Here is a 27,936-nt window from a genome sequence, read left to right on the forward strand (position 1 = left end):
GCTTTTATGAGAAGTTAATGAGGGTGGCAACTCCCTACAAGGATGTGCAGAGAGGATGCACGTGAGCAACATGAACTGTATATTAAATGAAAAATGGGACAGAGATTTGCTGTAGACATGCAACAATCTTAAAAAAGAGACAGAACAGAGGGGAGCGATGAAAAGGGTTGAGCTGGGGATATATGGAAAAATGCAAATATATATGAGGCATTAATACATAAAGTGCCCTGGGGAGCAACAGGCGTTAGTTCCCGCATTGCACACCCCGGGGCACTTTGGTATTACAGAATGGGCCACAAACGCTTGTGGGGCCCCTCCTTTAATATCAATAGTGCTGGCGCACATAAAGCGCCAGCGCTATCTTCAAAGGGATTCCCTCATTTGCCTGGGGAGCGCCCCATGAAAAATAAGGGAATCCCTTTGCCTGTGCGCCCGCGCCATATTACCGACATGGGCACAGAGGCAAAAAAGCCCTCAGGGGGCGCACTGTCAGTGTGCCCTCTGATAGCGGCCCTCTGACGGGGGAAAGGAGGTCCCATGGACCCCCCAGACATTCACTTGCAGGCGTGCGCAGTCACTGACTGCATCAGCCTGCAAAGGGATCTCTAATCCACTTCAAAAGTGCAGTTGGGTTGCAGCCTGCACTGTGAAAACACGGAGCGGTTGTAAAGCAGCTGCTCCATTTTTCACTTGAATGCCCTGCTCCCAGGGCAGCACAAGTTTGCGGCTGCCCTGGGGGCAGCACATTCATTGTAATAGGGCGCATTTTCACTGGTTTTAAAGGTGCGCCAGGAGCAAACAATGATTGTGCGCTTTATGTGTCACGTGGCCCCTGGAATAAAAGATTTTACTCATTTTGTTCAGCTCAACATTGGAAGGATGGAAGGATTGACAACATCCAGGCAAGTTCTGGCCACATAAATAGACATTTAGAAAATCGTTAGCTTGGCAAAGATGCAGTATAACAATATCAACTTGAAGGTTACATAAAGAAACAGTACAAAGATTTAATTTTACAGCAAACATTCAGACTGAAGAAGTGTGGGTTAATGTTAACTAGCATCCACCCCATCTACAGCTACTAAGTTGGTTTTGAGAGGGATGTGCTTCAGTACGATCAATGAGGTTAGATGACAATTGGGAAAGAAAATTGGGTAATGTGGAGACTAAATCTGTAAAACAAACAGAGACGTGCAAACAAAACAAGAATTTGGCAGAAAGGACAGCAATCAGGCATACCCTATCTGAAAATGATAAATCTGAAAAATTTATCAACACAATAAAAACAAATAAATACACAGGGAAGGGGATAACTCAAGGTGCCTGACGGCAAGTAAACTCAAGATGGAGAAGCCGAAAACAAACATGCTTGATAAAGCTAATGTTAAGTACACTACGGAGAGGTTCAACAAGTTTAAAATTGCATTAACCAGCTATATACTTAGTCAACCCATTTAAGCACTGCATCATTGGCTGAATTATTAACGGCTGTTCCCATCGGGCACAGGGTCAAGACTGATTTGCATATGGCTGGGTCCAAACTGGAATGGCATGGTGAGCAAAAAACCGATGGATTTAGGCCCAGATCTCTGTACTGGGGTGAATGTATGACATTGTTCTGCATTCTGTCCATCAATAGTTCTTTTTGGAATTATTAACAGCAGCAGACTTGGGTAAAAGGGAGTCAGAACAAAGGAAAGAGACTGAAGCTCTGTTGATGACTGAAGAGCTGCTGAGTGTTACACAGGGTATGAACAAGGACAAAATGCTGTGTAGCGTTGATCTATCAATGAACTTGCCAGGCTTTCTCAGGACTGGCAGTCAGCAGTCCTCCTGAGATCTACATTGAGGCCAAGAATAAGACGGTGCTGCCTCCAAAGACAGCCGCAATTGATGGTATAGGGAAACGGGCAGAGAACTATTGCACTGCTTATCATACAGACCTCTATTCATGGAATACTCATGTCTAAATATTGAGAAAAGCAGCTAGGAGCTGAATCCTAGGAGAAGTTGCAGTTCTGCTGTATTCAGTATCCCTAATAGAATATCTTAATGAACCAAAGAAGGCTAACACACATAAGCTGCATCAACTAAAAATAGAGTGTGGGGTATGATATTGCTTCATTGGATATCAAAAAAGCATTTGATATAGTCAAATGACAATATATTATGGCAGTGCTACAACGTATGGACACTGGACAAACCTCATTGGATGGATACTATTTTCAAGCTGAGGCTACTGAGCTCATGAAGACAGGTATGCTGGGAAGAGAGACTCTAAAGGATCTCTTGCTGATTTAGGATGCTGCGGTGACCAATGCCCCTAATTGTTCAAGCTAGTTGGGCAAGTATGTTAGCGGGCAAGTAAAATATTTATTTAAAAAAAGGAGTTGTAAGCTCGAGCCATGTCTCTTTGAGAGAAGCGCACTGTTTAGAAAACGAAAGAATATAAAGCAGTAGCTGAATGAGCGGAATGCCACTGTCGTACAAATAAACAAAGATTTCTACGAGTGCATGTTCCACTTTTTTGAGGAGGCAAAGACACTGATTGGGGTGGCATTAGGGCAACTCCTTCAGTATGCATGGGTTGCTGCAGTAGTTAGGGAAACGCAGACATAATTCCTGCGGGATACAGAAGACTGGCAAGGCTGGTAGACCTATATGCAGCATTTAGTGAGTATAAGCTCCCACATACTGGTAATTAGAGGTTAATAGGATGAGGGTAACACACAGTCACTGGACTTCAAACTAGCCTGTTAAACAGATATCTGGTAAAGAACTATTTAATATGGTACAGCTTAATTACCTATATAGGAATTATCTAACTTCTAAAGTACTTAGTATCATATATCAAGAGCACAATTTGAAGTGCACATCAGCAATTGCGAGGTCATGATTATGTACCCAGGCTCTAAAGAGAGGGAACCCTTTGGTTTGTAAGCAGTTAAGAGTACTAAAAATATTAAGACATGTGGCATGGCATCTTTATGTCTAATATAATGTAACATACAACAGACTTTGCTGCATATGACTATGATCACTAGTCGTGCACTGGAGTGAATGAAGAGAGCAATAAGGCATACAAAAAAGGTCTGCTTATTCTCAACGACAGCCTTTCAATTCGTGCAACTAATGAAATGTGTCCTTGATTGTCACGTTTTCTGAGGCTCACGTTCACCGGCGAGAGGAGGAGAAAATTCCATTCTGTGAAGCTCTTTAATAAACACTGCAACTGAAATTTGGCTAAGGGGAAAGATGACCTTGCAAGATCCGCCCTGTAGGAAGAAGAAGAGGTATAGTAGCAGTGAGCTTTTATGAACACTGCTGTCTGAACAAGAGCATTGTTCACTGCTGTGTGTAACAAAGCAGGAGCCAAGTGTGTGCTGAACCCTCCTCGCTATATAGCCCACCACGCATAAGAAAGGTATGTACAACACCAGTGTTTGGGATGGTGGTAGGTACGCTAACCAGTTGCTGGAAGAAGGCTGAATTATGAAATTACGACTTCAGGCCTGATGGCACAATAAGGTACATGGGGCAAACTCCACATGACCCCAGACATATTGATACATTAATATGACCATGTGGTCAGACAGCTGGCAACAACATAGGTAGGGATTAGACTAACTGATTAGGAATGTGTCATGAAATATGCTGGGACATATCTAATTACTTTCCATAATTTGTACAGTACTTGCTGAGCCGTTAAAAATATTTGCAATCATTCTCATTCACATTAAGTGTAGATGACTAGTGAATAATAAATAACTGTAAAGTGCAACATACCAATATTTGTGTGTGCAGTGACTTTGGGGAATTGGGCTGGGGTCTGCTATACTGCCTGCAGATGAGAAAGACATGTTTTTTCTGACTTTTAACACTCCTACCCATTCTGAGCAGTTATCTTTCTTTTCTGGAGAAGTTGAAATTTTGTTTTAAAGCTTAGGAAATCTACTGGGTGTGAGGCCAAAGATATTGAAGACAAGACAAGATCATAATATGTTGTTTCAAGATTGCGTGGATAATGAGTTTGTCATAAAAGGACTTAACCAGGTATTTCTGTTTAATATGAAAAAAATACTAGTACACCAGCCCTAGAAGGAATTATATTCTTCATTTCAAGGAGAAGCAAAACTAATTTTAGGGCGGTGGTCTACCTTTCTTTCTCAAAGTACCTATAATTGCATGAGGGTAGCTGGCTTGATTCAGCCGAGAGACTTGTGGTCTTAGGCGAAGAGGCATTAGTTGATCTCGCTGAAGAAAGTTTATGACTGGGTTTCTCCCCCTACTCTGGTCAAGTGAGTTAAGGAGACGAGGGGGAAGGCTGCTCCTGTGCCCCCAGAATTCCATATGCACAGGCTTTTCTCCTGTGAAGTATGTACTGGATACAGAGCATACCCTTTGAACATGACCTGCGCTCAGTCCGTATGTTCCAGCAACTCCTACACACAACGTTTGGCAAAAGTTTCTCACCCCCCAGAACTATTTTCAAAAGAGGTCGCAAATACTTCAGGGGCTTCTAAGCATGTGTTTTGGAAATGGGGGTCTTTAGTTGGCAAGTTGTTACCCTATCCAAGTAAGGATCCTTCTTCCCAGTCAGGATAAGAGAGCTACACTTCTGAAATAACCCCTGCTCACCCTCTTGGTAGCTTGGCACAAGTAGCCAGGCTTATCTTAAAGGCAGTGTGCAAAGCATGTGTACATGACCAACAGTAATACAGTGAAAACACTACAAAAGAACACTACACCAGCCTTAGAAAGATAGCCAGTACTTATCTGTGTAAACCAAGACTAAAACGATAGAATTCCAACATACAGTTATTCCAAATGCTAATAAAGCAAAAATAGACTATAACAAAAGTTTCCTGAAGTTGACAGCTCCGTCCGGGGCCATCACGGCGTCGTAAACAAACAAGTCTAATAGATTTGGTTTGCGAAGTCGCGGGCCAACTATGATGTGGGGAAGACCCGCAAACAGTACCTTTAAACATGTAGGACATCAGGAAACTCGCGATGAGCTCCGAAGAGCCGGCATCGGTTCCGGAGGTCGGTGCAGTGGTCATCAGGCCCATGAAGTCACACGCGTTGCAGCTCGACCTCTGTGCGGCTGAAGGTGGGAGCACCGGCTGGTGTCGGGGCTCCGGTGTGTAATGCAGCGGTATGGCGTGCTATGCCCTCAGGTCATGGTGCAGGCAGCGGCTTGATGATGGCATCCAGCAGCATCGGTGAGACCAGGGCTACGGTGCGAAGTGGGACGGTACTGGTCACTGTACTGGAAGGTCAGGGTGCAGACAGCGCCATAGTCGTCATTGAAGCACTTTTGTTGGCTGACGAACTGGAGTAGATGGCGCTGATGTTGGTGGGCCAAGGCTGCATTGTGGGGCTGGACGGGGCGTCCTGTAACTTACGAGCGGTGCCCCCAACCACATTGCAGGCAGTGGCGTGGAGGTCAGCTTGGAGCGGCATCATCAGTGAGACCAGGGCAGCGGTGCCAAGCAGGGCGGTGCTCCGTGTTCTCCACGAGCGGTGTCCACAGGTCACGGTGCAGGCAGGAACATCGGCTACAGTTTTGCGGTGTCGTCGGGGATACAAGGGAAGCGGTGTAAAGCGTGGCAGTGCGGAGCGCGGTGCCTACAGATCACGGTGCAAGCAGCGGCTCGGTGGCGGTGTTGAACAGCATCGTCAGTGAGACTAGTGTTGTGGTGCATAGTGCAGCAGTGCCTTCTGCAGTGCATTCAGGTTATGGAGCCACAAGTGACGTCAGGGACGGCATTGTGTTGATTTTGTCTCTGTGGCAACTGAAACAATCAGTTCCAGAAGATGGTACCCAGAGAATCTTGAAGTCTTTGTTGTTCCCGAGACTGCTTTAACAAAGGGGCAAGCTCTACTTCAAGCCCTTGGAGACACTCAGGAAGAAGTTGCAGAAAGTAAAGTCCAGTCCTTTCTCTACCCAATACAGACGCAGCTACTGCAGGCCAACATAGCAAAGCACACAGCAAAGTGGTAGTCTCTACTACCAGCTTCTCCAGCTCTTCTTGGCAGGTTCCTTGATCCATACCAGTTCTAAAGTTCTGGGGTCAGGGCCCCAATATTTATACCACATTTCCCTTTGAAGTTGGCACAAACAAAGTCCCACTGACATATATAACCAGTTCTAACTGGCTCAAGCCAGCTTCACTCTAGGAAGTTGAGCAGCTTTGTGCAAGGCAGCCACAGTCCATTCAGATGCCAGTGACAACTCCTCCCACTACTCTAAATGCAGCCAAGTCTATCCAGCCTGGCTATGAGTCACCCAGAAAAGGCAGGGCACACCTCAACCCACCTTGTGTCTGTCTAGTATGAATGCAGGTCCCTTCTCCTGTCACTCTGCCCCTGAACGGTAAATACACAAAATGGCAGAGGCACACAGGATGCTTAAGCAAGAAAATGCCCACTTTCTAAAAGTGGCATTTTCAAAAACACCACATAAAAATCATGTTCACTAAAAAATGTATTTTTAAATTCTGAGTTCATAAAGCCTAAACTCCATTTCCCTATCTTGGAAAATTACGTTTTTTAAGATATCACAAAGCAACTCCCATGTTAGCCTATGGGACAGATAGCCTTTCAATAGTGAAAACGAAAATGGCGGTATTTCAGAACATGTCACATACACCAGTACATCTACTACCTTTCACATACACTGCACCCTGCCTTGGGCGTACCGTGGGCCAAACTGAGGCGTGTCTTACATGCAAGACAAGAGAAGGCGTAGGCCTGAGGTCAACATGACAGCGAAAACTGTACGCAGATACTGCAGTGGTAGGTCTGGGACACCGCTACTTGTGTGGGTGGCACAACCAGTGCTGCAAACACACTTGAAGCATTTAAGTTACATGCCCTGGGTACACACAGTTCACTGTACTAGGGACGTACTAGTAAATGAAATATCCCAATATAACACACTTTAAAGAAGGAGCAAATGCACTTTAACACTGAACAGCCATGGCAAAGTGCGCAGAGACACTATACCAGCAAAAACAAAGTCCAGCACATCCTCAAAACCAGGAGGTCAGAAAACAAAAATACAGGGGAAGCACGCCAAAAGATGCCAGGTCCAACAATGTGAAAACAAATATCCAAAACGGAATGGATTACACCAAGACAGACAAATGAGCTTTTCTTAGTGAAGTTCTATCTTTATCCCAAGATTTGATTAATTTCATTCAGCAGCCATTTATGTAGCATAAAAATCTCAGAACGTAGTGACAAATTGAAGAAAAATTAAAATGATGTTTCAAAATGTCACTTATTTGAAGCATCATGAAATATGTGTAGCTTGATACCTAAAAGATGAACATGGCTATTTATTTATTGTCTATACACTATGTTTCTATGGGATTAACAGGCCATTAGATTGACCTGTGGTGTTTCAATAGTTTATGAAAAATACATAGGACATATTGGGGAAAATTTTGATCAAGTAAGAAAGCTCAAGTGAGAAATGGTGATGTCAGTTTTGGCATACTGCTACATATCTGCATGTGTTTCTACTTAGTGTTCAAAGGCTATGTATTTAGTGAGATTGAGAGTCCATTAGATAGAATTGATGATATGATGGTTCATTTATAAAAATCACCCAGAAGTTAATGGTGGTATGGCTAATCATGCAGGTGCATCTAAAGCAAGAACTGATGATGTTATCTTTGACATATGTTCTTGTATTTGCATGTGCACATTTGAGGTATGTGTTATGGGTGATACTTTTCTGTTGATTTGTAAGTCATGCATTAGTGAACATGGATATTTACACAACGTTGGGGTTTGCTTAAAAAACAAATCCATGCAATGAGGCATTACATTTTCATGATAGAAATGTTGACTTTGTCTTAAATACACTATTGTCTGTGTACACCCAGGTATTTTAGATGCGTGCTTTGGAGGAGTCAAAGCAGAATAGTAGTACTAGTTTTCAAAACCATTGTCTTGTCAAAAATCTTTTGAACAAAGAGAGTATTATATGGTAAGATTAAATGACTGGATTATGCTACCACACAATAGTCTGATCTCCTTTCTCTCTAAATGTTACACATGCAGCTAAACGTACATGTAGAGACCATAATCGATTAATTAAGATACTTAGCATTCCAATCAGAGCCCCCAACATTGGTAAGACTGAAAAGTTTTTTTGTATGGGACATTTATGCTTCATAAAGAGGCACAAACTAACTGTTTGAACACTTATCCTATTAAAAAAAGGATAATTGTCAATTGGAAACATAATTCATAATAAAACACCTCAAGTTGGCAAAGATACTTGTTGAACTATATATGTTGAAATTGTTTAAAAGAACCTCTACAAAATATGCAGCTTTACAAAACTGGGAAATATATGTATGATGATATATAGGATGTTGCCTTAAGTAACTTAGGCTGGGCTTTGTATATATGACCAACTAAAGAGTGTGAATCTGGTAAAAGGGGGAGAAAGAGGTCAGGTTCGCTGTGGACTCAGCCTCCTTTCTGGCGTAAGTAACCAAAAAGAGTCCATCTGTACTTTAAGTAACAGTCCTACCAATGGTCTTAGTTATGGTTTAAGGAAAACAATGAGTTTTCTTGAAATAACCCTCACCCACCAAAATGTCCCTTGGTGGCATGCTTCATCATCAGGTTCTTCCCGGTCCACTGCGGGACAGGGCATGCTATGACCGATGGAGACGTGGGAGCACTTTGTAGGGTGTTGACTATTAGGTGATTGGTGATACGAGAATGGGAGTGTCAAACAAGTGTGTTTTAAAAAATACTTGGCTTTTTGGAGCCTAAGTTTTATTAAATCCTGGAGCTGGTATTATTAAAAATACCCTGTTGGTCTTCTTAATTATTATTAAGGTGAAGAAAAGATATATATGATGAAAATATGTTATTTTATTCAAATACAATAGCTAATAGGTATATTCCTTGAAATAAGATCTGGAAAGATAGGACATCATCATCACATTGTTAACATAATAATGCATTTTATATAAAAACACATAAACTTGTGGAAAAAAAGTGATACTTTTTTTCACTTGTGCACAACTAATCTTTTCAACTAATAATGGTTGTGCTGTGCTGCCCTTTGAAAAACGAACAAGACAATACAAAACAAGTAACATGAATCAGTCACTATTTTGTGGTAATTTACTAAATCTTGAGCGGGAGGCTGTAGTAGCTTCTCCTTAGTTTATGGAATTGGTAGGTTTAATTTCTAGCTGAAAGTGAGGAAAAAACATTTTAAATAAAAGGTGAATTCGTTGGAGGAGAAAGCCTTAAATATTGATTCGACGTACATGCTCTTTGACTAATTAAGGCCCCATAAGCTCTGCAGGAGATGGAAGGGGCACTTGTAGTCACACACTAGAAGAAAAAGTTTCAAAATGTTCGAGAAACAGTTTAGTTTCAGAGAAACGTGCATTGCGATCCTAATGGAAAATGCTTGTTGTCAAAGGTCAGTCGGTCTCGTGCTCGCGTCCTCGTGGTAGCGATCACTAGACCGTTTACCCATAATGGCTGCCTGATAATGGCACTACTTCCTATGGTCCCCTGTTACTCCCTACGACGGTTCTTGCCTGCTGTCCGGACGGGAGCTCAATCATCTAATCTGAATATTCCACAAATTGGAACATCATTAGAAAAGGAAAAACGGTCAAAAATAAAATATTTATTTTATTTTCAATGCTGAAAAAAGACTTCGTGTTCCTTGCGCTGGTTCGTGTCTGTGTGTCAGCAGGGAGCACATTTATTTTATTTTGGGGTGTGGAAAGAACTCTTTAAAAGGCAGAAAGGCAATGAACTTGTGGTCTATGATGTAGGTTTGAAAACAAATCTGCGTGAGGTGGACCGGGCAGGTAGTGCCCGCCCTTCACCAAAAATGGTATTTAGGTATATTATATCAGCTAAAATGTACCGTTTAAAAGAAAAATTGTGAAGAGATTATTGAAAAAATACTGGAAAACCTTTGAACAAATCGAACACAAGGAAACCGATAGTGCATGTCAAAAAAGCCTGATGGCTCCAAACGGGGGCCGATTATCGGGGTGGTATTACAAAACTGTGTTGTTTTATAAAACTGTAAGTACAAAAGAATAAAGATTAATAGAAATTAAGAAAAAATTAAATTAGTTCATTCAGATTGTGAAAAATATTCTGTGGTTTTGTAGAGTTTTGCTAATGGGTGGCTCCCACTCAAACGCATACACACTAGGAGGGTCTCTTCCTATTTAGTGTCTGTTTTTACTTCGTAGTTGTTTTTAAAAGGTCAGGTAGTTTAGGTGGGCAATGTTCGTCCCATGTCTCATATGGATTTTATCTTAATATCCTTTCTATTCAGTTAAATTGATTCAAGCATATTGACTCCACGGTATGCCATTGTTCAGTCCCATTTGTATGTGTCCCTAGACGGAATACCCAGCGCTGTTCTTTCTCGAACAGTTGGTATTCATAGGGGACCTGTTCTAGGATGATCCATTGCAGTACTTGTGTCGTGTGTCTCTTCTCGAAACAGCAAACTGACATTTTAGTAGTTGCCTGTTGACGTTTCAAATTGCTACGATGTTCACACATACGCGTTCTGACCATGCGTTTGGTCATGCCAATATAGTGGAGCCAACAGGGGAAGTAATCATATAGATTACACTTTTCGAGTTGCAATTAGTGAAACGCTGTTGTTCCCAACTGGTGTTATTGCTAAATGTGATTCTTTTGCTCTTGGTAGTCAGATGACAAACACTACAGTTTCGGCATGGGAGGTGACCGGTGAGAGGGGAGATAAAACCTTGTGCTATTTACCTGTCTCTGTTTTGACGTGGTCTCATGTGGACTATCATGTTTCTTAAACTTCTGCCTCTTTTGTGAGAGAACATAGGTTCAGGGAATTGCAAGCTTCTGCCGTTCACAAACCACTGGTGTCTATTCATTATCTTACTCACTTGGTTTAAAGCATTGTTGTAGGTGGTTATGCAGATCGGTCTCTCCTCTCCTTCCTTCGGTGGTCTTTCTTCTAGGAGGGCCTCCCTATTGTCATTTTTGGCTTGTTTCATTGCCTTGTCGATGACTCAGGTAGGTTAACTTCTTTTAACCAATTTGTGATGCAAGACCTCATTTTGTTCTTTGAAATCATTGAGTTCTGAGCAGTTTCTCCTAAGCCTCAAGAATTGTCCAAATGGGAGATTGTCCCGTAGATGTCTGGGGTGGAAGCTATTGTAAACTAGCAGGCAATTATTTGCAGTTGTCTTTATGTGTGTTATAATTTTTAGTTCTTCCCCTTGGGAGAAGTTGTTAAGGTCCAGGAACACTACTTCCTTGTTGGATATGGTGTTGGTGAACTTCAGAAATTCGTTTTGGTAGTTTAGCCATATTAGGAACTGGTGTGCGGTCTCTTCATTGTCGTTCCATATGATCAGGACATTATCAATATAGCATTTCCACACCTTTATGTGGGACAAGAAAAGGTTTTCAGGACTTAGGATCTCGTGTTTCGCCAAATGGTGTACATACAATCCCGCTATGCTTGGGGCAAAAGTACTTCCCATGCTGGTACCATGCTTTTGGAGCTAGAGGGTGTCTTCAAACTGAAACAAAATTCCGGGTTAGTGCCCACTTATAGCACTCCATCATGAAGTTTTGTGGAGTTTGATATTCCCATTCAACTTCGAACAGAACATCCTCAATGATGTTTAGTGTTTCATCATGTGGGAGACTGGTGTACAGGTTTTCCACATCCAAGCCCATCAGAAACTCAGTCTCAGGATCAAATGCTCTACCTTGGAGAAGTCTAAGTACATCCTTTGTGTCCTTCAGGTAGGTGTCTGTTTTTTGGATTAGCGGTCTTAGAAAGGCATCCGCAAACTTTTACAGAGGTTCCAGTATGGACCCTATACCTGATAAAATTGGTTGTCCAGGTGGATGTGTAGGGTTCATAAGAATTTTTGGGATTGTGTAGAAGTATGGAGTAATGTGGGACTTATTTGTGAGGAAATCACCTTCCTTTTGTGAGATCAGTTATGGGCAAGTACTTCTTCTACCATGCTTGTGATGTGCATTTGCAGGGTCTCCGCCGGGTCATCTGTCAGTGCCTCATAGTTTGTCATCAGGTAAGAGTCTCATGTACTCTTGATGATATGGTTCTGCTGTCTGGATCACAATGGCTCCACCTTTATCAGCTGGTTTTATGACCAAGTCTCTGTTGTTATCCAGTTCCCTTATTGCTTGTTTTATTTCGTTGTGGAATTGTGGTACACTCTATAGAGTTTTCTGGTTTGATTTCTTTTAGTTCTTTCAACATTGCCTTCTCGAAAGGCCAATATTTCTACTGGTAATGTCACATTCAGGGGGTGAAGGCAGACTTCAACCTAAGCCCTGTATCATCTTGTGTTTCTGGGCTGGGTTCCTTATTGGCGAAGTATGCACTTAGTTTACATTTTCTGATAAATGTATTCACCTCTGTGCATTGTTTAAATTTGTCGATCTTCTCCGTGGGGACAAAGCCTAAACCCTTTGCCAGGATTTGTACCTGTGCATGGACAGTAAGGTTTACCACTAGACTATGCTGGTCATGGCCTGGTTGTTCTGTACACCGGTCATACTCCTGGTTGCAACTCCAGGTTGTACTTCGTCTGTTGCCCAGTGTACTTGATTTCTCTTCGGAGTTCTCCCTCTCCTGATACCCTGACGTGATCCTAAAAAAGGATTCTGTGGGTAGTGCTGATAATCCTGGGGTGTCATTTACCAATGATTGAATGGTACCAGGGAGCCTTCTGTTGTTGGGGGGCCATAAGAACGGTAAAGGGTATAGCAGAGGACAATGGTTCAGACCCCATCCCCTTCATCCTCGGTAATGCATTCGTCTTCCCTGGCTTTTTCTACCTTGGTAGTTTGCTCTACTGTCTCTGCTAGAGACAGAGCTGTTTGAGCCAGTGTCTGATGGGTCACCGTTGGTTTTGTAGTCTTGTTGTCTGCCTGGTGGGACATAATCTTCTCGAATATAAGGATACACTTGCTCATGGCTGAACCTGCTGGTATCTTTCTTTAATTTGGTGAATTTGCTCTGTTTCAGCGTTGCCTCAAAGTCATTCATCGTTTGGTTAATTTCTTCTAGTCTTTTCTTTAGTGAGCTGCCTGGTAGCTTTTCAGGCGTAATTCTATTGTTTGTATTTCAGTTTTCAGTTCCTGAGAGATGAGAGTGGCTTTTTTGATTATTAGAATCAGCCAGTCCTGTGTGCAGTGCCAGGATAATAGTGACCAGTCTTTTTTTAAAACGTTGTCATTTTGGAAGATGAATGCTTCATTTTTTACTATGAGACCTTGTAGTGCCGCATTGGTTCTCAAGTGTTCCGTCATCATTAGTCCATGTCGAGCTGTTTTTATCTGGGTTCTCCTCAGTGTAGTTAGTTCATCCCAATCAGTACTGTCTGTGTTGGGTTCTGAGTTAATAAAAATCCTCAAAGGGGTGTTAGAATGGGGAACCCCTGGTTGGCACAGGTAGGTACTTGTGACAAGCAGTGGTCCCTTCTTCTAGTCAGGGCAAGAGAATTACTCCCTCAGAACAACCCCTGCTCACCCTATAGGTAGTGTGGCGCGAGCAGTCAGGGCTAAACCTCAGGGCGTTACGTCAGTTAAGCATTTATGAGCACACACAATAAATCACCAGATCCCCCACAAATGGACTCCAGGCGTTTGTATCAAAAATACGTATACTTTATGTCAAAGGTTCTTTGTTATGCAGACTTAATACAAGACCATAAATAATGTTCGTGAAATGGGGGCCACAAGATGATAATTCGGCACGGGTCTCTTTTGTTGGTAAGTTCTTTGTTACGGGCGCTCTGTAGCGCTCTCTTGGATCGGTCCAGCCACGGTGAAACGCCGTGCGCCCAAGGTACAGTGATATGGGGAAATCAGAACGTTGCGGACCCCGAGTCCGATAGAGTGTTCACTGTACCTTGGTTTGTGCGGCGGGTTGGATGCGTCTTCAGTGGGGGTGCAGCTTCGGCACCTCGAGGGACTCCGGATCTGGAATCAGCGGGCGGCTTTCGGACGACAGGCGCGGCCCAGGGCCTCCAACACGGACGGTGCGGGAGGTCACCTCTGGGGGCGGCGCGGTCTGAATATTGCGGGGAGGCGAAGCGGGGCGGCCGGATACGTTACGACGTACGGGCGGCCGTCCGGGGCTTTGGACTCGCGGTCCGAGCAGAAATCCGGCGAGAGGGCACCAAGCCCACTCCAGCAGCAGGCGGGTGACAGGGAAGCGGGGCGGCCAGACCCGAGGGGTCAAGAGCGACTCAGGTAGAGCGGGGATCTCGGCGAGTGGAGGCGGCCAGGCTTCTGGGTGTCACGGCCCTTGGAGGGGGTGCAGGTGCGCAGAGCACTCCAGCGGGAGAAAGCACACGGCTCGATTCACAGACGAGCGGAGGCACGGTGAACCCACTGGTCCTGGGGTTCAGTTCAGGGGGCAAGCTCAATCAAGCCCTTGGAGATTGCTGTGAGCACAAGTTTTTGGGTCAATAAATAAAGCAAGTCTTAGGCAGGTTTCTTCTCTCCTTTGGCAGCGAGGCAACCACTGTAGGCAAGTCCTCCAGACTTTTAGGAACAGCGTTTCCTCCTTCAGCTTCAGGTTCCTCCTCCTCAGGCAGAGCGTTCTTCTTGGTCACGAGCAGGATCTGATTTCTTAGGAGCAGGGCTCCTTCTTTTAAAGCGCAAATCCTTTGTTCTTTGTCGCCAGGGGGCCTGGGCCTGGCTCAGTACAGTTTTGGAGCACTTTGTTGTGGTGACTCTGCTCTTTCTTTTCAGCAGTAGGGCAGAGACATCAGCCGCTCCACAGGGGGCGGAGCCGGCTTTGTGGTGGCAGAGTCAAGGTGTACTCCTCCCACCCATCCTGGTGTAATCTTTCTACCCACCACCTGGCAGCCAACCTGGCTCCTGGAATTCCCCAGCCCTGCTCCTCGTGTTACTAGGCAGAACACACACACAGCGCAGAGGCGGACTGGATGGCCAGATCAGTAAATACTAACTTTCTAAAAGTAGTATTTACAAACACAGGATATTAAAATAAACTTTACTAAATGAAGTATTTTATTATTCTGGGCTCCTTCTTTTAAAGCGCAAATCCTTTGTTCTTTGTCGCCAGGGGGCCTGGGCCTGGCTCAGTACAGTTTTGGAGCACTTTGTTGTGGTGACTCTGCTCTTTCTTTTCAGCAGTAGGGCAGAGACATCAGCCGCTCCACAGGGGGCGGAGCCGGCTTTGTGGTGGCAGAGCACTGGTCTATTCAAGAGTCAAGGTGTACTCCTCCCACCCATCCTGGTGTAATCTTTCTACCCACCACCTGGCAGCCAACCTGGCTCCTGGAATTCCCCAGCCCTGCTCCTCTTGTTACTAGGCAGAACACACACACAGCGCAGAGGCGGACTGGATGGCCAGATCAGTAAGTACTAACTTTCTAAAAGTAGTATTTACAAACACAGGATATTAAAATAAACTTTACTAAAAGAAGTATTTTATTATTCTGAGTTCAGGCATACTAAACATGACTTTCTACCATGCTCTAAGAGTCCACTGGGATCACAGCGTGTAGCAACCCCAGCAGCCCATTCTGGCCTATGGAGAGCAGGTAGCCTTCACTAGTGAAAAACGACAAGGGCTGTAATTCACTAGTAAGACATGCCACACACACCAGGGCATGTCCTACCTTATGCCTACAATGCACCCTGCCCTTGGGCCTACCAGAGGGGTGACTAACATGCAGTTAAGGGAAGGTTTAGGGACTGGCAAGTGGGTGCACTTGCCCAGCCAGCGCGACAGTACCTGACTGCGCGCAGGTTCTGCAGAGGCAGATCCTAGACACATTTTACTAGGCCGCTCCTGTGGGTGGCACAACCAGTGCTGCAGCCCACTAGCGGCATTTGTATTTACAAGCCCTGGCACTCCTGGTTCGCTTTACTAGGGGCTGACAGTAAACCAAATAAACCAATCGTGGAAGTCAATTCACATAATACATTTTACCATAGGGAGCACTTACCCTGTGGCACTGGATGGCAGTGTCACAGGGCCCTGAGCAGCTAACACCAGCACAAAAATACATTGAGGCACAAACAAAAATGGAAGGGTGACCCACGCCAACGGTGCCAGGTCTAACAAGGGGGATAACGTGGCCAAAATTATTTTCACTTCTTCATTCGAAAAGGTGAGGCCCATGATCTCAGTCATAGTGGTAGAGTGTGTGATCTCGTTTTGAATTGTGAAAGGGAAGAAAAGAAATTTCAGGGGAGGGCTACCCCTTACTAAGAAATAGATTACTCCCAAAGCTGTGCACTGTCTAAATTGCGAATCAAACAAGAGGGGAGAAAGAGGTCAGGTTCTCTGTGGACTCAGCCTCCTATCTTACGTAAGTAACCAAAAAGAGTCCACACATACTTTAAGTAATAGTTCTACCAATGGCCTTAGTAATGGTTTAACAAAAACAATGAGTTTTCCTAAAATAACCCTCACCCACCAAAATGTCCCATGGTGGCATACTTCATCATCGGGTTCTTCCCGCCCGCTGCGGGACGGGGTGTGCTATGACCTACGGAGACATGGGAGCACTTGGTAGGGTGTTGACTATTAGGTGATTGGTGATCCGAGAGTGGGAGGGTCAAACAAGTGCGTTTTAAAAAATACCCGGCTACGTGGAGACTACGTTTTATTAAATCCTGTAGTTGATATTATTAAAAAGGGGAAAGAGCGGAGACATACACTGTGATGGGTGTCTGTCTCCTGGTCTACATGTTTCAAGCCTATACTCTAAGGCTTTTCATCAGGACCAGAGTAAATTATCCCTTGTTCCACTCCTAAAAATACCCTTAAAGCGAGTTTTAAAGTACAATTCTTTAGACACTAAACTTGAGATTCTCACCTGCTCCCAATTTAAAGCTATAATGTATTACATGTAATAAGTTGATCCAATTTTATCCTATGGAAGTGGCAGGCCATGCAGTAGTGAAAAACAAATGTAAGAGTTTTTCACTACCAGGAGATGTAAAAGTTAAAAGTACATTTCCGACATTTTAAATACAATGCACCCTGCTTTATGGGCTGTTTAGGGCATACCTTAAACGTAACTTACTTGTATCGAAAAGGAAGTTTTAGGCCTGGCAAAAGATTTAATTTGCCACGTCGAAATGGCAGTTTAAAACTGCACATTTAGGCTACAATGGCAGGCCTGAGACATGCTTAAAGGCTACTTAAGTGGGTGGCACAATCAGTGCTGCAGGCCCACTAGTAGCATTTGATTTAGAGGCCATGTAGTACCAATTTACTGGGGATTTAAAAGTAAATTAAATGTGCTGATTAGGTGCAATCCAATTTCATCATGTTTGAAGGAGAGAGGACACGCACTTTAGTACTGGTTAGCAGTGGTAAAGGGCACAGAGTCCTAAAGCTAAAAAAAAACCAAGTTCAGCAACAAATAGAGGAAGTGGGCAAACATGTTGTGAAGACCACCCCAAGGCTGACAGGTCTATCATATATATATATTATATTGCAGCATTTATAAAGTGCTTACTACCACTATATGGGGCACGGAAGTGATTGCCTACAAAAGTAGCACACTACATTGTGTAGGTTGTGTGGCTGGAAGGATGCTGTCTTTGTTTTGATCCTACGTGGGTAGTGTTTCCAAATCGTGAGTGATGACCACCCACCAAGGTGCGGTTATTGTGTTATGGGATGCATCACGTAACAATGTGTTTGATGATGAAGTGTGTGAAACTGAAGCACAGTTTTATTGTTTTCAGTATGCTGGTAGCTTTGAACAGCTCTGCAGGTCCCTTTATGGTATTTTATATGATATAGTCTGCTTAGCTGGTTACTGTACTGGGTTGTTCAATCTGCTGAGATTTTATGTATAGCTGTGGTGTTGAGATAGCATGTTTGGAGCAAGAGATACGTTGAGAGATCTGTTGGGATGGATTTCTTCTTATAATCATCCCATATCTCAGTGTCTTTGTGGGATGTAAAGTCGTGCATATCGTTAATTGCAGTCCTGAAGAAGTGCCCAATAAAGAGGAACAAAACGGGTTGACTGGCAACGTTTTCTGAATTTTCAAATAAAGATGTAAAAATCACTAATAAATTAAGACTACAAACTGTTTTCTTGGAATATATGGAGCTTGACAAGGACTCTGGTCCAAAAAAAGTGTACTATGCTTTCTGAGAGTTTCACAGATAGATGTCATGAATATTTCTATGGGAAATACAGCTTGAACAGCCATGGGTAGCAGGGGGTATGTCAGCTATTGCTTGATCGGAGATGCACCTGATTAGTAGATACTTATTAAACCAACCATTTGAGTGTTCAGTAGGTTTGCATTAACTGCCTTTTGTGAATCATTTATTATTTATTTTATCTGGGATCAAAATATGAACCCAATTATAAAAACAATAACTGAATTGGGGGGGGATGTGATTCAAATGGCCATGGTTACAGTGGCTCACCCATAGCCATTGTTCCCGAATAAGCTTATGATGCTCTTGTCTTGGGAACATTCTATTTCTAATTACCACATAGTGGGGTACGCTAGATAGAATGGAACCGTGACATGATTCTGGGCATAAATTAGGTTGCACAAGCTATACTGGAAATGTGAAGATCTTGTTAAACAGCTGGCTTCCATTTGTTCGGGGAAGCCAGAAAAGGAGCTCCCAAGGTCTGCATAGAGCCTGCGATCCCCTGTCTGAAACCACACAACTAGGCAACACAAAACTTGATTGACATTATCACATCATTAGGAGCATCCACTATCAGGTAGAAGTAATGCCTTTGGCGATGTAAACTGTTTGCTGTGAAAACTAAACTGGGAGATTGCCATATGGGCTCGTTGTTAAATCGTGGTAGAAGTCACGGTAAGCATTTGAGGAGTCATGAGACAACACAAGTGGTTTTTCTTCTTTTGTTTTTGGAGGGCAGAGGGATTTTCGTGCATTCAGTAGGAGATTTTAATGTTGATGTGATATAAGCATGAGTTTCATTTGAAAGTTGAAGTTTGATTTAATGGGGTTTCCATGGAGCGTTACAATGGATTATTTGGGCAATGTGGTTTTTGTTGGGGTTATGAACATGGTGTTCGGAATATTGTCATTTGCAGTATGAAGTAAGGATTAGACATATTGCACGAGTTTAAGAACGAGGATATATTTTTATTATGATGCATGTCCTGTGCACAAAAACTGATGGGTTCTTTTTGAACAAATTTTGTGTTGTAGTTACACCTGAGGAAGGGAATAATCCTGAAATGCATTGGGTGGAGACTTTACGCGCTATAACAAATGGAGGAACTTTTGAATCTCCTATGCTGCTTTGAAAGCCTGGATAGACCATGTTAAACAAAAATGAAAAAATAAATCACATGAAAACTGTGGAGAAAATTTGATTAAAAAAGTTGAAAAAAGGAAAAATGAAAAATGATAAACAGGTTTATGACTGGATTCTTTCATTGATATGTCTGTGCATCTTGTTTGGGGGCCTGACGAGGCTCTCTGTTTTGTATACTTTTCAAACATGCATGGACGGAGCGCGCATCAAGGTGGCACGCAGAAAAGCTATTGAGCATCATATACAGTGAATAGAACTTTGAGTGCAGCCTACAATCTTTGGTTTGTAATTTGGCCCTAGTGACAGAATTTCTTGCTACCATTTTTGGACTTTCGACAGACGTTCTCCCACCTCATCAGTACCACGAGAAAGGTTATCTATGGGCACACTTGATAAAACTGTCTTTCTGTAATGGATTAATAAATTCAGGCTTCTGTGATCTTATTCTGAAACAATGTCCTGAGAACCTTTCTCATGTCTGCCTAAATGCCATGGAATTTTGATGCAATGTAGACAATTTTAATAAAGTAATGGACTACTGTGAAATGTCATTAATTGTTTTTTTTTAAACAATATTGATGTAAGGACTAAGCAATTGAGTGATCAAGTTATCATATTTCCCAAGTTCCATTAAGCTTATTGTTAAAGATTTAATTATAAAAACCATACTTTCTCTATTTGGTTTATTGTGATGGTAGAAAATTGTGTAAATTACCTTTGATAAAGTACGCTTCTCTTTGCAGGGTCCAGAGAAGTGGTTTCTTGGCTTTCCTGGAGCAAAACGTCAACCTGCAAACATATAATAAATCTTAGGAGGAGATGTAAAATACGAAACCAATTGCAATGCCTCTCAAAAAATCCTCTTTTAATAACTTTGCATTTTAAAATATCAGTTAAATCACTTCTCGCAGGTATATTCACAAACAGTCATGACTTAGTGAAATTTCAAATTGCAGCTCCCTCCATCGAAGTTAGCTTCATTGGCCCATGAGAGACAATGTGGCATAAAGGACCCTAGTTCTCTGGGTGGGCTTTTCATTACAGCTCTTTTAAGTGACAGGTCGAAACATCAATGGTCTTCTATTTATCGTATGGAATGGGTTAGATCATTCTACAAGAGGGCTTGGTGTGCAGCCTGTGAACTGCTCAGAATTCTCAACTGACTAACCCACAGGTGAAGGTGGTTGGAGGCCTGAAAAAAGTGCACTTCTTTATGGCCTTTGTATCTGCTTTTTGTGTCTAAAATAGCAGAATTTCTTGTTCTGTTGTCAAAGAAATAGAGTAAAAATCAATGTGGAGATCCTTTACGTTGCCCAGATTTAAGCCCATGGAACAATACAGAAACCATGGTAAGGCATTATTGGAAGCTGGCATGTACAATAACTTGGTTTTGAAATGGGTTCCAACCTGCACACCTGATTTAAAAATTATATTCAAAGGTTTTTAATGTGATAACATCTTCTTTAACAATGTGTGCTGTAGCCCTGTGGATACAGGCAATCTGTGTACATCCACGTTGGATTCTTTTGAGTCTTATCTCACATAATAGTGAGTTTTTCACCTGCCATGATGTATTTTGTAGATACCGTAGTCAATAAAGCTTGGCCGCCTTGAAAACCTCTCAGCACAAAACAGCTATAAATATAGAATCACACGGAGTCACGGCTTACGTAATACGAAGTCACGTGACGAGTTACGACACACGTACGTCAGACGCGGGTGAGTTTGAATACCGGAATAGTTTGATAGCGTATACTCGGGCATCTCCGTCTCAAACTAGAAATTTAACTATAAACCTTTACATTTTGGAGTGGATTTAACGAGTTTCTCACAATCAAGTTTGCCAGGTAAGGGCAATTTGATATGGCAGAAATTTAGTAAGCATATCTCACCTGTTAGCAGTACGAGGGTGATTAACATGGATATCTTGCATTATCATTGTAGATCCATCGGTTTGCCCATTTATATCGGTAAGATTCTTTGGGTTTCGGCATGTTGAGGGTAGTTCAATGAGTAACATGGTGTTCGTACTTACGTTCTGATGTTGATTTTTAGATGCGTTTGTTTCGGAGGCAGGAAGCTCATTTTGGATATCCGTTTTAAGACACCTCACATTTGAAGCTAATGGAGTATTTTTGTTACGTAGTCTACCACAAGGAGATGTGTGACTCATGCACTCACAACTCTTTTAGTAATGAGGAAGTGAGAAGTAGAAAAATGCGCCTCTATGAGTCACATTTGGGCTTAAGGGACCACTTGTCACAGTTAAATTTGCATGTGGGTATCTCCACTTGATTTCAGGGATACGACAAATGTGCATTTTCTCAGAATCACCGTACACTTTGGAAGCTTGACCGTCACGAATACACTGTCACAATGGCAGCACACACAGATATCTGAAGTCAGTTTGACGTCTTTGTATATATACATGAAGAGTGAAACATTGTTTTAGTTTTTTCTGTACTGTTCAGGCAGGAGGCCGCAGTCCATACTGGAAAGTATTGAATTATTTTCCCCTGGTGAAGGGTCTTATAACCCGAAATGCATTGGTTCCGCTTCGATTGAATGACATATACAATGTTTCGAGTATATAGTTTCAAACATTTGAAGGCTATCATGTTTGTATTGCTGACATTCTTGTGATGTAAATATTTGGTTTGTACATAACTTATCTGACAAATGTCATCAAATGAAAGAATCTTTCTGAATCACAAATGTATACTTTGTTTAATTGTTGCTATAATAAACTGAAAATATCTTTACTTTAAAAAGAAACCATAGGGACTTCACGCAGTGCACTGTGAGTTAAAACGGATGTACAATAACTTGTCAACACAATGTGAACAGCATTCCCATTGTCAAGGTGCAAAGTAATGACTGTCCATACCAGCATAGTCCTGAAGGGAGAGATGACAGGACGGGTGTAACACTTCACAATACCTTGAGGTAAACATTTCAGGTCTTAACTTCCTGTTTGAACTTCAGATAGCGAATTACAGTCAATGATCCATGATCACCCACATTTTTGTGGCCTTCTGAGTCAAGTCTTGCAGAGACACTTGACTGGGCAGGAAATGATTCTACTACCAACCCTTGGAATTGGAACCATTTCAAAAGTAACCATTAGATTGTATCCAGGCATGTGTAATGCACAGAGTCATCCATTGTTGCAAAGATTCTGCTGCTAAAGCAAAAGTGTATGCTAGGACGACAGGACGTTAGAATATAGAGACTGAGTCTCTCCATGTCACTATCTGTCTGCCCAAATCCTAGATAGCTTACAGTGCCTCACCTAAACTCCTAACTTCCCCAGAGTAACAGGTGTTTCAGCAACCTCGAACATGAGCCTGTTATCCCCAAGGGAACCGTGGAATGAGATCCTCTTCTTTTGTTACTGAATCACTCACTCACTCATGCTGGTTGTAAACATAAACAAGTCACTTAGAAATATCTGGTGAGTAGACAAAATATCGGAAATGTAATATCGATATACAGAAATATCGAAGTCAAAATATCGATGGAACAATATATCTCTGTCAATAATATAGATGTAAAAAATGTCGAGATTGTGATGTGTAGTAAAATATCGAGGTATAGTATATCGAAAGACATAATATCGTGTAGTAAAAATATCGAAAAAGTATAGTATTAAGTCACTTTGTGATTTGTTAAAAATTATTGTTTAGAAGTGTCAGCAAATGTTTATTTAAGTGTATTAAAAATAAAAATTTTGTTTCTATTAATATAATTTTTTAAATTTTGATATATAATTTTAGGAGCGGGATGTTGGGTTTATAGGGGATAAGGGTGGGGAGTGTTTTAAAAATATATATTTGAAATAAAATATTTTAATACATTTTTAGAGAATTAAAATTTAAATTTTGAACAAAATTCTAATATTTAAAATTTAATTATGAAAAAAAAAAATTTTAGTGGGATGTTGTGTATATAGGGGTTAAGGGTGGGGAGTATTTTGGAAATAAATATTAAATTTAATATTTTAGGATATAATTATTGAAATATTATTAATATAATTTTTTAAATTTTGATATATAATTTTAGGAGCGGGATGTTGGGTTTATAGGGGATAAGGGTGGGGAGTGTTTTAAAAATATATATTTGAAATTAAATATTGTAATACATTTTTGTAGAATTTGAATTTAAATTTTGAACAAAATTGTAATATTTAAATTTTAATTATGAAAAAAAATATTGTTAGTGGGATGTTGTGTATATAGGGGTTAAGGGTGGGGAGTGTTTTGGAAATAAATATTAAATTTAATATTTTAGGATATAAAATTTGAAAGATTATATTTAAAAAAATAAATAAAAAAATTCAAATTTTTTTTCAAATTTTAAATGTGAAAATTGTAATAATAAAATAAATGTAATAAGTGGGATTTTGGGGTTATAGGGGATAAGGGTGGGGAGTGTTTTAGATATATATTTAATATTGAATTAAAATAAAAAAATTCAATTTTGGTATGAAAATTTACAATTAAAAATTTTACTAATAAAATTAAATAATTTATGATATAATTTTTGAAATATTATATTTACAAATAAAAAAAAATCAAATTATTTTTAAAAATTTAAATGTGAAAATTGAAATAAGAAGATAAATGTAATACGTGGGATTTTGGGGTTATAGGGGATAAGGGTGGGAAGTTTTTTAGATATATATTTATTATTTAATATTGAATTACCAAAAATTTAAATTTAAATTTTTGTATTAAAATTTACAATTAAACATTTTACTAATAAAATACATTTAATAAGTGGGATTTTGGGGTTATAGGGGATAAGGGTGGGGAGTGTTTTCGAAAAATATTTAATATTTTATAAAAAAAAAATAGAAATTTCATTTTTGGGTTTAAAAAATAAAATGTAAACAATTACTAATACAATAAATGTAATAAGTGGGAATTGGGGGTTATAGGGGATAAGGGTGGGGAGTGCTTTCGAAATATATGTAATATTTTATATTAGAAAAATATAATGGAAATTTCTAATTTCTTCATAAAAGTAAATTTTTAAATTTTTAATAATAAAATAAATGTCAAGTGGTATTTTGGGGTTATAGGGGATAAGGGTGGGGAGTGTTTTAGAAATATATAAAAATTTTATTATTAATAAAAAATTATTTACATTTAGAAATGTTCTTTGAATTAACATTTAACAATTTTAAGAAGATAATTCATTTAATAAGAGTGATGTAGGATTTATAGGGGATAAGGGTGGGTAGTGTTTACAAATTAGTAATTGTTTGAAAAAATCTAAAATATATAGTCACCCTAATTCAATATAGATTGGAGTGGGAATAGTAAATTATTTATGGTTAGTGTCCAGCACCTACTCTAATTTATTATAGACTGGAGTGGGAATAGTAAATTATTTATGGTCACTGTCCAGCACCTACTCTAATTTTTTATAGACTGGAGTGGGAATAGTAAAATATTTATGGTCACTGTCCAGCACTTACTCTAATTTTGCATAGACTGGAGTGGGAATAGTAAATTATTTACAGTCAGTGTCCAGCACCTACTGTAATTTATTGTAGACTGGAGTGGGAATAGTAAATTATTTATGGTTAGTGTCCAGCACCTACTCTAATTTATTATAGACTGGAGTGGGAATAGTAAATTATTTATGGTTAGTGTCCAGCACCTACTTTAATTTATTATAGACTGGAGTGGGAATAGTAAATTATTTATGGTCACTGTCCAGCACCTACTCTAATTTTTTATAGACTGGAGTGGGAATAGTAAATTATTTATGGTCACTGTCCAGCACTTACTCTAATTTTTCATAGACTGGAGTGGGAATAGTAAATTATTTATGGTCAGTGTCCAGCACCTACTCTAATGTATTGTAGACTGGAGTGGGAATAGTAAATTATTTATGGTTAGTGTCCAGCACCTACTCTAATTTATTATAGACTGGAGTGGGAATAGTAAATTATTTATGGTCACTGTCCAGCACCTACTCTAATTTTTTATAGACTGGAGTGGGAATAGTAAATTATTTATGGTCACTGTCCAGCACCTACTCTAATTTATTATAGACTGGAGTGGTAATAGTAAATTATTTATGGTCACTGTCCAGCAATTACTCTAATTTTTCATAGACTGGAGTGGGAATAGTAAATTCTTTATGGTTAGTGTCCAGCACCTACTTTAATTTATTATAGACTGGAGTGGGAATAGTAAATTATTTATGGTCACTGTCCAGCACCTACTCTAATTTTTTATAGACTGGAGTGGGAATAGTAAATTATTTATGGTCACTGTCCAGCACTTACTCTAATTTTTTATGGACTGGAGTGGGAATAGTAAATTATTTATGGTCACTGTCCAGCACTTACTCTAATTTTTCATAGACTGGAGTGGGAATAGTAAATTATTTATGGTCAGTGTCCAGCACCTACTCTAATTTATTGTAGACTGGAGTGGGAATAGTAAATTATTTATGGTTAGTGTCCAGCACCTACTTTAATTTATTATAGACTGGAGTGGGAATAGTAAATTATTTATGGTCACTGTCCAGCACCTACTCTAATTTTTTATAGACTGGAGTGGGAATAGTAAATTATTTATGGTCACTGTACAGCACCTACTCTAATTTATTATAGACTGGAGTGGTAATAGTAAATTATTTATGGTCACTGTCCAGTACTTACTCTAATTTTTTATAGACTGGAGTGGGAATAGTAAATTATTTATGGTCAGTGTCCAGCACCTACTCTAATTTATTGTAGACTGGAGTGGGAATAGTACATTTTTTATGGTTAGTGTCCAGCACCTACTCTAATTTATTATAGACTGGAGTGGGAATAGTAAATTATTTATGGTCAGTGTCCAGCACGTACTCTAATTTATTATAGACTGGAGTGGGAATAGTAAATTAGTTATGGTCAGTGTCCAGCACCTACTCTAATTTATTATAGACTGGAGTGGGAATAGTAAATTATTTATGGTCACTGTCCAGCACCTACTCTAATTTTTATAGACTGGAGTGGGAATAGTAAATTATTTATGGTCACTGTCAAGCACTTACTTTAATTTATTATAGACTGGAGTGGGAATAGTAAATTATTTATGGTCAGTGTCCAGCACCTACTCTAATCTGTCTGGTATTTAAGTAAATTAAATTACATTGATATAGCAATAATAAAAATATATTTAAGTGAATATTATTTGTATTGTATTATTATATATTGGATTTGTAATAATTAATTCAATATTTATAGTTTAGGATAATATATACATGTAAAGTTTTAATGTGATATGTTTGGAATATTTAATATTAATATTAGGAAAAATATATGAATATTTTGTATTGGAATAATGGGTAATGGCATTCTGTAATTTTATAATATTTATTGATTTTTAATTTTTTATAAAATAAATATTCTATATGTTAAATATTCATAATAGAAGATTAATATTAATAATCAGAGAAACACAATTAATAAGACAAAAACATTGTTTTTATTGTAGTTTTTTAATTTTTTTTATTGTTTATTCATTTGAGTAAGATCATTCAGAAATAGCATTATTTACATTGTAATTACATTCAAACATATTGAATATAGGTCAGAACAAATTTTATGTACATTAAGTATATTTTCTAACATTTTTTAGTAAATTATAAATATTATTAATAATGTTGTACAATGTAGTGTTTTTAATTAAATTTAACATAGTAATAGGTTTTGTAAATCTTTAGACAAAACTTTTCACAAATATTTTCATATATAAACATTTTAATATTTGTAGTACAAACATGTTATACATTTTTTATTAATATTAATATGTAAAATATTAATATTAATTATTTTTACAATGTTTTAAAAAAAAACATATTTTTAACATAAATAAAATTTTAGCATTAATGCAAAAATATTTTAACAATTTTTCATACATTGTTCTGTAGTATTATCTTTTTAGAAATTATAATAATAAATATTTTAAATTTTAAAATATTTATTTATATAATTTTACACATTAGGAACATTTGTTGACAATTTGTAGGTAAATGGAAAAAATAGGTCTATTTTTGCTAAATAATATAAAATATTTGTGTGTGAATTTACTGTTTTACCTGATTTATTTAGGGGTTTTTAGTGTAGTTAAATGTTTTATTATGTTTTGGACACTCTATTTTGTAACCCGGTAATGTTGTTTTGGGTCATTTGGTTTGAAGGGAAGCTCGCGGTTGGGAGTTACTTCGCGTCGTGAAAGGTTAGGTTTGTTTTATATGTTTTAGATGGTTTTAAACTTTATTTTGAGCCTAGTTAGATAATGTTTAGTGTAGCTATACATATATTAGTTATATTTGCTAATGTTATGTGTTAGAGTTGCGTGTTGTGTTTTTACGTGTTTTTAACGATGTGTAGGCATGTTTCGAAAGTTAGGTTTAAGGTGTTTAATGTATATTTAGAACTGTTTTAAATCTAGTATTATTGTTAGTAAGTGTTTATGTGTTGTTTTATGTGGGTGGGAATGTATGTTGCTTTGTTTTTAAAATTTCTTTTCTAGGTTATTCGTTTCGGATGGACTCGTTTTTTTTT

At 39.6% G+C, this 27,936-nt stretch overlaps 1 protein-coding gene across 2 annotated transcripts in view; it reads right to left on the reverse strand.

Annotated features, from left to right (window-relative positions):
* Positions 1-27,936, reverse strand: part of NPHP1 (nephrocystin 1) — a 708,547-nt gene that overhangs the window by 658,691 nt on the left and 21,920 nt on the right. For both annotated transcript variants that reach the window (XM_085612188.1, XM_085612187.1), the window contains exon 2: positions 20,080-20,153. In XM_085612188.1, the coding sequence (XP_085468314.1) occupies positions 20,080-20,153 (74 nt within the window). The remainder of the gene's footprint in view (positions 1-20,079; positions 20,154-27,936) is intronic.

This window comes from Triturus cristatus, chromosome 6 (assembly GCF_964204655.1).
Source record: "Triturus cristatus chromosome 6, aTriCri1.1, whole genome shotgun sequence".
Classification (NCBI taxonomy): Eukaryota; Metazoa; Chordata; class Amphibia; order Caudata; family Salamandridae; genus Triturus; species Triturus cristatus.